We start from the raw sequence: 11,492 nt of genomic DNA on the forward strand, positions 1-11,492 counted from the left end.
TTTTTTTCCAAACTTCGCAACTCAGATCTCCCAGGTGAAAGGAGCGTTGTGGTCGACTTTTCCGAGTCCAAAGTCGGAAAATATCAACTTCCCACGTTCCTCGAATGCAGCATAAGAGTGGACGCCATCGTTGTCCGGTGAGTGGGGGAGAAAAGCAGTGGAGGGGGGGAGCCGTGCACACGCCATATATGGGCACACCACCGACTCTCGTTTGCTATTGGCTGGCCGCCTTATGCAGCTGCTTGTCAACAAGATGGCCTTCCTCCTTCAGTCGTTTTGACACTGATTATTTTGGTATCCACGCACACATACCGTAAACGCTTGTGTCACTTCTAAATACATAGAAGGAGAGGGGCTGCTGAGAGTCCTAACAAGGTATACAATCCGCTAGGCTGTGTTCAGAGAACTGACAAGCCTCGATAGCAGCCACCGCCGCTTCGAGAAGATTGATAATAGAAAGTACTGTAGTTGCTGTCGACGTTAGCCCGAGCGGCAGCTAGCTTAGCTACGTGGACGCGAACACTTAAAGTCGTGTCACCTGCAATTCACTACACAAACTGGTTTGGCTACAAGAAGTACTACGAGGAAAGTCTTACCATCGACGCTTTAAGAGCTGGGACGGTTGCTTGTGAAGGCCATAGTTGTTGAGGTAAGAGTGCAAACGAAATCCGACGCCAGTGTTTGTGTGTGTTTTTTTTCCACCTTGTTATCTTGCTGGCCACTTTGCAGGTATATTAAGATATCAAGTTAGCAAGCTTGTTAGCAACTCTGTAGTCGGCTATTTACCTAACCTCCCGTATGCGAACTTGCTAAAATAAACATCAATTAAAGTACAATTTCTTCGTCCTTGGATGCGATTAAAGATCACACACAGAAGGATCTGAAAGTTTGTCCTAAACAATGAACAAATATAAATCGTGGTTCTGTGACGCTAAATCAGCTTCAATTGGCTAATTGGGTAACGTGCTACTGTATTGTCACGACTTGCTCAACGAGTACGCAAATAAACTCACCCAAAATACATAACAGCATATATGCTATGTCTTATTTGAACGTAGGATTGATTTAATTGTATATTTTGTAATTTAAATAAACAAGATCGATCATACGGCCTTCGACTATGGACAACGTTCAAAACATTTATTCACTGACACTAAGTATAACGGAAATACATATACAATTAAACCGAATTAAAGACTGTGTTTTAAGACACATCCACCCATCCGTTTTCTGATCCGCTTACCCTCACAAGGGTCACGGGGCGTGCTGGAGCCTACCCCAGCCGTCCTCGGGCAATAGACAGGGGACACCCAGAACTGGTTGCCAGCCAATCGCAGGGCTAACTAACATAGACATACAACTATCAGCGCTCACACTCACACCGAGGGACAATTAAGAGTGTTCCATGAACCTGTCATGCATGATTTCGGAATGCGGGAGGAAACCGTAGTACCCGGAGAAACCCCCAGGCACGGGGAGAACACCCAAACTCTACACAGGAAGGCCGCAGCCGGAATCAAACCCTTCACCTCTGTGCTGTGAGGCCGACGAGCTAACCAGTCGCCCACCGCGCCATATATATATATATATATATATATATATATATATATATATACACACTGTGTGTGTGTGCGTGTGTGCATGTATTTATGTGTACATATGTAAATCTCCTAGTCAGACATACTGACTGCGTGCACCGATTGAATTTGAACAGGTACAAGTGTGTCTGTGAGATGCCACAATGGTTCATGTGTTTGACGAATCAAAGTCTAACTTTTAATGTTGTCACTGTGTCGGCCTGTCACGAAAATTACGATATTGACTTATTGTTGGATAAAACAAACAAAAAAATGGGCACGGTAGTTCTTTCCAGACTCGATGAATTGCCAATTACCTGTATGTTTCTTTATGTTCATCAACATTGAGTGATGTTACTTCTTTCCTCTCCTCTCACTCAAATGGCTCACTGGTGTGGGAGGCAGGACTCAAAAGACAAAGGCACAGAAACAACTGACCACTGCTCTGAATGGTGCACTCAGCTGTATAGCCTGGTTGGCACCTTGTAGCAGTGGCACTTTTGACTATACTTGGGTTGCAGAGCCCCTCCCCTCAAGAACATACACAGATGTCCATGCAGATTGACTTGACACTGGGGTATATCGTTATTCAACCTTTGCTGTCTTTTGAACATACAATACAAAATAGTGCGGAAGAGCAGGTGGTTGATGTGGAAAAGAGAGCGCTGCAGCTATTATACTGATCTATTTCTTGGTGAAATCAAAAGACTGCTGTTGTTGGTATCTCAAGATGTTTTTTTTTTTTTGGTGCACATTTCCCTAAAAAAACAAGGGAATCAGAATTTGCACACAGCTTATTAGCGTCTATAGGTTGGTGGTGTGCATTTAATACCCATCCATCCATCCATTCATTTTCTGATCAACTCATTCTCACTTGCTCGTCCATTAACCTGCCATGCATATTTTTGGAATGTGGGAGGAACCCTTAGTACCTGGAGAAAACCCACACAGGCACAGAGAGAACATGCAAACTCCACACAGGGAGGGCGGAGCCGAAATCGAACCCTGCACCACTGTGAGGCTAACGCTCGAACCAGGCGACCACCGGGCCGCCAGCATTTAATACCCATGTTTGGTAAAGAGCAGGCTTCCTGCTGAGGTTCTTGTAAAACATATTTTAAATGTCCTTAAATTTTAGCCCACATAACCATTTAACATTTGTATATTTCCACTTACCAAAACTCTTGCTTGTGTATTTTGCCAGAGAGCACATGTACATCGGTAAAAGGATGTCCCAAAGGTCCCAGCTCTGAAGTTTTGTTGGCTGCTTTTGTGCTTGGCCAGGATTTGGTGGATTAGTTTGATGCAGAAAGCTTAAATCCAGACCTTCTTTTTCAGGAAGTGTTTCAAATGAAGCTTGTATTTAATGTAGCTTGGTACTTGGACTGCTGTGGTTCACCACTTTATGTTATGTTGAACATTGGTGGTCATATTGAATATGTCATGCTCTTTATGAACACTTTATGAGGATTTTGACTTTTTAACATAATTAGATTGTTGTCACTCCTGTTTTGTTCAGGCTTTAAGGTAACACAGCAAATGAAAACAACGAGCAGAGTGATCCACCATGAAGAGTTGTCACAGTTTGATTGTTAAGGGCCTGGACCAATGGTCCGGACCGTCAGGTTCGGTGGGTGTAGTATTCTCACCAAGTAGCCTTGTATTAAACTATACAAAGTGAATGGGAAAAATAGACATGACATTTATTACAACTATGATGCTTTCAGCACAGTTTTGATTACATTCGACACCTTGTTAAACACATTTTGAAAGCGTAGTGGAACATAGAGTAGAGTGAGTAGGATGTTTCCACACCCATGTTCAAATGCTTTTTGTGAGGTAAAAAGTTACATCAAGAAATCATTTCAAAACTTTTTCCTCCTTTTAATATGACCTACCCCATATACAACTCATTTAAAAAAAAAAAACAAATGGAAATCTCATGTCAAAATTGAATTCAAGTCTCTGTGGTTGGCATCCGTTGATTGTGTCTACCTTGAGCCCCAAATGACCGGCTCCGCAGCCTGTGCTGACCCACTGATGTCACAAACCGGCTGACATACCCTAAAAATTGTTTGATGATACCAGTGTAGCCTGTACTACCAGAGACAAATTCCTTGTGTGTTCTACATACTTGGCCAGTAAAGATGATTCTCATTCTGATTCTGAAAGTGTGATAAGCCGCTCAGGCATTGCTGAAGGCGGCAGGTAGTAGCCACAAGGACTAATGTGAATTGCATAACTTTCACACATTTCATAGGTACATTGAAGTAATGTGCTTAAGTTCAGTACAATTACAAACTTGCCCACGTGAGTCGGGCTCATTCCCCTATTTGACATGAGGGACCCACCGGGGCTGCCTGCCTTCCGAGTCCCGAAAAGAGGGACTGGAGGGAATACAAGCCCTAGGTAGCGATATACACTCGATGACTTAAAAAAAAAAATAATAAAATAAAAAATCGGACAGTCATAACGTTAGTGGTGTAATGAGTCTCTTTTAGTGATTTCTATAACGTTTGTGTTGGCTCATTCACAGTTTTGCGTTTTAATTTGTTTGTTCGAGGCCCAAAATGTGAATTGCGACTCGCATACTTTAACGCAAAACAGCTTATTTCAAGCATTGGAGACGCGTCCTTGTTCGGACACGAGCATTATTGACCCGCTGCGGCTACATCACTTGGTCAGTGCAAAGTGACGGGCGGCAAAAGATAATGACTTCCAAATAGAAGTGGATGGAAAACGGAGCAACTTAGCGACTGTATGTTATTTTTGCCCAACTAGCCATTACATCCAACACTTCAACTGCTGCCTGCTATGTTGTTTAATCAAATCGCCGACTTTCCCGGAATTTACAATGCATGACCTCTATCATTATGTTTTCAATGCCGCATCCCCTTACACTGGAGCTAATTTAAAAGCTTATAAAAGCACCTACACAATTATTATCAGACAGCAAAAATCTGTTAATTCGTAATGTTGGAGAAAGAAATCCTTAACTTACTGCAGAGGTTTAATAAAGTATGAAGAAACGTCTCTTGGTCAAAACCTCTAACGCAACCATTGTTTTCATTTAAAATTTTCAACAATATGGTATAAAAAATTTTCCCCCCCATTTAGGATTGTTACGTACCGACCTAAATTAACGCTGATTTTGCTCTACACATTGTGACAATTCTTTATTCTTGATTCTCTTGTCTTTTTTTTTTTTTTTTTTATAATTCCGAATAGCCGATTATTCGATAGAATATCCGAATACCTAAATACTCAACAGCTGCAGCTCTATTGTCCAGCTCTACTAGAGATTTAATAGTTGCCCTCATATTTTCCATGTAGACTCAGACATTGAAATCAGCTGTCCGAGGACAAGCTAATGAAAGGGGCATAGTTGCTCTTTCATGACAGTCTCACTGAAGTCGTTGCATGTTTGGACCTGCACATATGGAAAACACTGCACAGACACGACAAGTTAGATTCGTATACATTTTCTTTCCCCCGGTTTTTAACATCCTTGGTCAACATGTTACTCACACATCTGTCAAGTCCGTTTCAAGGGTTGAGTCAGTGTTCTAATTGTCTTGTTTTGGTTTGTCCTAAAGAGTACCAGAGGTTGCTGGATGAGCTGTTCAGTATATGTGGCTTGAAGCTGTTTTTAGCAGCATAGAAAGCCTTTTGCAGTGAGCCAAACTCATTGCTGTAATACCCCTTTGCCCTTTTAAGTGCTCCTGTGCATACTTGACGGCCCCAAAAGCTGGCATTGCTGCGGAAGCAAAAGCATTTTGGTTGCACTTGGCCTGGAGCATTGTCAGAATCAAGGGGACAGGACAAGAAGACTAGCAGTTTTACCGCAACCCCACCCCCTTCGATTCTTTGCTGAAAATCGTTTCAGCAAATGCCCGCATGCTCCTTACGTTGCTTTGTATTAAGCAATCCTATTTGAGCCACAAAGATTCAGCAGAGGACGGTCCATTATGTTGCATCTCATGTGTTTGATACAGACACTAAACCTGAAATGGAATCTCTTTATTTGATTTTGACGGGCGAGGCACAGGGAGAGGATGTGATTTGCTGTATGGAGCTTCATTTTAGTTAGATGCTGGGCATTTGTCGTTAAGCGTGTATTAATTTTGAAGCTACCGTATTTTTCGGATTGTACGTCGCTCCGTTTATAAATCGCACCAGCCAAAAAATGCATAATTAAGAAGGAAAAAACATATAAGTCGCACTGGAGTATAAGTCGCATTTTTGGGGGAAATGTATTTGATAAAATCCAACACCAAAAACATACATGTCATCTTGAAAGGCAATTTAAAATAAAAATAAAATAGAGAACAACAGGCTGAATAAGTGTACGGTATACTAACGTTACATGACTAACATGCCTGGTAATGTCAGTAACGACGTAACATATTAAGAGTTATTCAGGTCACTCTAGCATAAAGAACATGCTAACACGTTTACAAAACTATCAGTTTCACTCCAAATCACTAAATCCAATGAAATCTCCATCCTCGGTTTCACTTTTAAACAACTCCCCCAACTCGGGAGGTAGACGATGCACCGCTTCCTTTCTACTTCGCTTACCTCAGACTCATCGTCGATTTAGCAACACAGGCCGAGGGCGCCCTCTTGTGGTTTAATGTGAAAATAACGTGAAATGACATAATCATGTGTTAATAATTTCACACATAAGTCGCTCCAGACTATAAGTCGCACCCCAGGCCAAACTCTGGAAAAAAAACTGCGACTTATGGTCCGGAAAATACGGTAGTTTACTTTTGTCTGGTGTCTTTTATGCTTGAGAAAAATGACTATGCATCGAATGTGAATCGCTTCGTATATTAATGAGGTTCTCACCTGTCGAAATATTAATGGTTTTAATCATTATGCTTTCTGTTTTCTCTCAACTTCATTCTCCCTCTTCTCACTGTCCTCTTAATCCAGGTTGCATGCTTGATCTAAGGGAAGCTCTGCGGCAGACTGTTCCCCACAGGGCAGCACCAAGATAGGACTCTGACCATGAGCGCGCTGGTTGTGGGTACCTGCAGGCCAGCATAGCTGCTGGCATGTTCCAGAGGTCCGCGTCCTGATGGACCGAGACACCTTCTCTCACATCCGTCTGTGGTGCCCACGCCCCTTTGGCACCTACTCGCAGAACAAAGCCAGGAGTCCTGGCACAGGGGGCAATGTTATAGCCGTAGGTGGGGCAGGGTCTTCCTCCCTCTGCAAGGGTGATCCCCCTCCTGGTGCGAGGAGGGCCGGAGATGGCACAGAAGATGGAGGAATTCTCGTGGGTGTGCAGGAAAACAATGTAAAAGTGGAGGATGTGGGCTCTGAGAACACACCACCTGAACCTGAACTTAACTCTGGCTCCCTGATGCAAAGTCAGCCCGCTATGCCCACATCCTCTCCTCCACCGCTCCCTTCTTCTGGGACTCAAATGGAAGATGGTCGAGTGCTGCTGGACACCTGGTATGTCATTAAACCAGGAAACACTAAGGAGAAGATTGCCTTCTTTGTGGCACATCAGTTTAGTGGGGCAGGCCAACCCCGACCCAGCGCCATGAAGGTAAGATGTGAAACCAAAAATGTGTGTTTTGAATTCAAGATGTTTTTCCAAGTACCTCTCGTTCTTTTTTTTCATCACAGGTTAAAGGCAACTGGGCAACTGACTGTAGTAAAGCAAAAAGGCGAAGAAGATGCTCATCCTATGACCCACCAAACCGTACACTTGCCTCCGAAACGCACCTCAGCCATGGCTCCTCTGAAGCACCCAAAGCACTCCCTAGCCCTGATCAACCAGCAATCGATGGGGCGACTGAGACCGACCTGCTGTCAGTGGCTCAGATGGTTGCCTTGGTTGAACAAAGGACAGCCATGGCCCTCCGGAACATTGTGGCTGTACACGGAAACCAGCACCAGCCCTCCATTTCCAGTCAAGAGCAGGGCTTTACCCCTCACCAGCACACATTACTCCGGGAAACAGAATCGGAGCCCTCGCATTTGTCCTTCATGTCTGACAATTCAAAAGGCCAATCTTCCAAAGAAGTCAAGGAATTATCCGCTCCCATTCAGACGGACCAGGAGCTGGAGGAACAGCAAGAGTCATGCCGGGTTGCACAGGCCATCGCGCACTTTGAGTCTCAGAATCTGGAGAATCGCCTCCATATGGGCGCTGGTTCAGCTATTGGCTTTTCTCATCGAGACAGGGAGCTGAGAGGAGGAGCAGAGTCCAGTCATGTAGCTCCTCCGCCACCCCCCAAGCACAGCCAAGGGGAGGTGAGGATAGCTTTCAGAGTATCAAATCTGGACCCTTCTTCTCAGCTGGAGCCGGCAGGCCGGTCACGCTGTATGTTTATGAGTTGCGGAGGCGGGAGCAGCCAGGCGGCAGCCAGATCGAAGGAGAAAATTACCTGTGACCTCTACCAGCTTGTCAGCCCCTCTTCAAGAGACCCCAGTAGCCTGCTGCTTGCCGCCACGACTCCTGCGCCGAAACCAGACGGAGACCTTCATCACTATGACAGGCAGACCTGTGGCAGCCCGGAAACATCCCAGGAACCTTCTTCTGGCGAGAAAATATCTCTGGGGGTGGGTCGGGAGCGAGTGACGGGATTTCACGTGGAAGTCGTGGTGACAGGTGCTGTGGACCAATGTGTGTTTTATGGCAAGGACAGTACAGAAAATGTTCAGGAGGAGACTGTGTGTTTTGCTATGTCTGGTGGGGGAGGAACGGTTGGCTCTACTGACCACTCATCAGAGGATCCTCCTCCAGGACAACTCTTTTTCTTTCCATCGGCACGAGTGGCAGAGGAGGAATCAAATGCAACGGCTTCTGGCAGGGGTTCGGGATTATGCTCACTGGACTGTGCCAACAGCAGCAGCCCAGGAGCAGGAGTTCCATGCTCAGGAGAGCGCGCACCTCGACCGGACTCTCCCCGAGCCAGTGTTGGGGAAGATTGTTCAGACCCATCGCTGTGTCGCCTCTATCGCCACGTCTCCCATGATTTTCTGGAGATCCGCTTTCAGATTCAGCGCTTGCTGGAACCTCGCCAGTATATGCTGCTGCTCCCTGACCACATCATGGTCAATATCTTCAGTTACCTTCCTACCCGCTCCTTGGCAGCCCTCAAATGCACCTGCCACTACTTCAAGGTGCTGATCGAGACCTACGGCGTGCGAGCTGTGGACTCTCGCTGGAATCAAGACCCCCTTTATCGAGATGACCCCTGTAAGCAGTGTAAACGCCAGTATGAGCGCGGGGATGTTTCACTGTGCCGATGGCACCCTAAACCTTACCACCATGACCTGCCTTATGGACGTTCTTACTGGATGTGTTGCCGACGTACGGACAAGGACACGCCAGGATGTCGTGTCGGACTTCACGATAATAACTGGGTCCAGCAGGCTGTTGATGGCTCTCAGCCCGTCCGATCCAAGAGAGAGGTCAGACGGGAAGAGGCCAGGTAGAAGAGTAAACATTTTTGCCTCTCATTTCTTCTGCTTACCCCGCGTCATTTCTACTCAAAGGATGAGCATGTAAAAGGTGAAAAAGAAAGAGAAATAATCACTCCAGGACGTTGTTAATTCCACCTCATATCTTGTTACTCTCAACATGGTTGAGTGGCAAAGACGGAACAAAAAGAGGTGTGCCACACCATGGCTTTTTTTTTTTTCTTCGCCTAGTCCTACAGAATTTCTCTCCTCACTGTACTACAGAGTGGCACATTATCAGGTGTGCCTCCCTACCAGTTTTGGGGTCTCTTTTTGCTGCTGTCTGTTTGCCCTGTTCCAATGCCTCTCGCGTGTCAGGATTACTGCTCAACTCCGTGCATTGGAGGTCATCAGAAAGTTCCTGTGACAAGTTTGCAGTGTATTTGATTGAGATTAGCATTAAGTGACAAATAGAAATGTAATGCCCTAGAGCCTGGTTTTTGTCCCAAGACTTTTGTCTCCGTTCTGTGTTAGACCACCAACTTCCATACGCTCATTGGGTTCAGCGCAGCCGATTTCATAAACGAACTGTACTGAACCCACCATGCCAAACCATTCAGTGTGGAATGTCCAGCATTGCTAAAGAAATGTGATTGTATGCGGCAAACTTGATATTCCACCATATGGGCTCTGGCCTGCACCATGCATTTCTATTTCTCTGAATGTGCTGTATTTATTATATGTCGATCAGTCCCCCTGATAATGCTGCTGAAACCCCATTGGCTGTGTCACTGATGTTATTTCTGGAAATGCCATACCATGAGTTGATACAGTCTCACATACTTTATCAGGTGCCCCCTCCCCCCCCGGATTCTGAACCTACTTTAGTTCACCAGCCGTCAACAGGAGAAACAAAGGACTAATTCTGGGAGATACAATGTGTAGATTAAGATCAGTGGGATTAAGACAAAAAAAGAAATGTCGCTTTTTATGATTGACTGACTTGCTTGTTTGCCTTTTTTTTTTTTTTAATGGGGATTGGCTTTTTTTCGGGTGTACAAGAATGTTTGCTGTCCTGTTGTCCTACAGGACTTTGCTCCTTATCAACTGGTCCTCTTTCCCAAATCACAAAGAATGTTTTTGTGTTTTACGCATCATTGTTCAACTTGTCCATCTCACTTTTTCCTTCTCCGTCCTCCAACTGGGCAGAGGGTAGTGTTGGCCATCGGCAACAATGCTCTTGTGTTAAACCAACCAACACAGACCATAGAAACTTTCCACCAACCTCCAGCCTTAAATCCCCCCTTACCTCTAATTCCCTTGCAGGAGGCATCAGATACCTCACAGATGGTCAAAAATATTAGGTGTTGCACCATACCCCCCCCCCCCACACACACACACCTTTTTTAAGGGGTTTAATAGACTCTTCATAAAATAAAATTAAAAAGTCCTCTCTTCCTTCAGCTTTTTCCCTTGCTTTTCGACCACCACATCCCAACAACCTGACTGATTGGACATTTTTATCGTGTTGCTGAAACTCTGCATGAAGGTGGGACAGTGGTTTGATCGTCATGGGAGATATCCGTTGGTTCCAGATATGATCAACTCTAATGGGAAATATTGGCATAAATGTAAAAGAGGTGATGATTAAAACTGGAAATCCAACATTGACATGGTTTCTGTGGTGTTTCATGTGTGGAAAGACTGAAGTACTGACTACAGGCATAGAATTACGGTTGGATCGGATGAATGGTTTAATTGTCATCAAGTCAGGACTATAATTGTGAAGAAAAAAACTGGCTGACGCAATGAATGTCACTGAATCAATGTCTAACAGAACTGTCATGTAAATGGAAATACACCGATCTTACACAGGACTCCTTGGTTACAAATGTAGAACCAGCTTAATTTGTGCATTATATTTAACAAGGTGCAGGAATAGAATGAGAAGGTTTTATCATTTGTAACATTATTTTAAAGATGATATTGTCGACAGGAGCATCATGGGGTCCTGGATTTGTCAGTTAATTTTGGACACCATTTGAATAGAATAAACGGAAACCAGCTAGCTGCTCATGTTACCTAAGTACAGACATTGTTGTTATTTCTAAAACCCATTGCCCTTGTTGATGGACACATGGTGTGGAATGCTTGGCTGCGGTAGTTTTTGGACCGGCACAACCTCCATCTAATACAAAACAGGATGCCATGCAGGATACCTGCGGTGAAGATGATGCAGCACAACCCTTCGGAATAGTCATGCGCTCCATTTTACCTCTCTTATTTCATGATGCACTTAATCAACAATCAATCAACACATAGCACGAACAAAGTTTAATTTGTATTGCAGTTAAAAAAAAAACCTAACTAAAACTGATGGCAGAAAAACGACTTCACTGAAGGATGGAGCATGTGTGCAGTGTAAAGAGCTGGCGTTTAGCAGATTTACCACTTTAGAACAGGAAAGCCCCTAATTTTCCACATGCA

The 11,492-nt window shown here is 44.6% G+C and overlaps 1 protein-coding gene across 1 annotated transcript; it reads left to right on the top strand.

The window, feature by feature from the left end:
* Window positions 1-181: 181 nt before the first annotated feature.
* On the top strand, window positions 182-10,676 carry fbxo46 (F-box protein 46). Its single transcript, XM_019861504.1, has 3 exons — window positions 182-649; window positions 6,519-7,143; window positions 7,224-10,676. Exons 2-3 carry the CDS (start codon window positions 6,664-6,666, stop codon window positions 9,039-9,041), a joined length of 2,298 nt encoding a protein of 765 aa, XP_019717063.1. The 5' UTR covers window positions 182-649; window positions 6,519-6,663; the 3' UTR covers window positions 9,042-10,676.
* The last annotated feature ends 816 nt before the right edge of the window (window positions 10,677-11,492 follow it).

This window comes from Hippocampus comes, unplaced genomic scaffold (assembly GCF_001891065.2).
Source record: "Hippocampus comes isolate QL1 unplaced genomic scaffold, H_comes_QL1_v1.1 scaffold122, whole genome shotgun sequence".
NCBI lineage: Eukaryota > Metazoa > Chordata > Actinopteri > Syngnathiformes > Syngnathidae > Hippocampus > Hippocampus comes.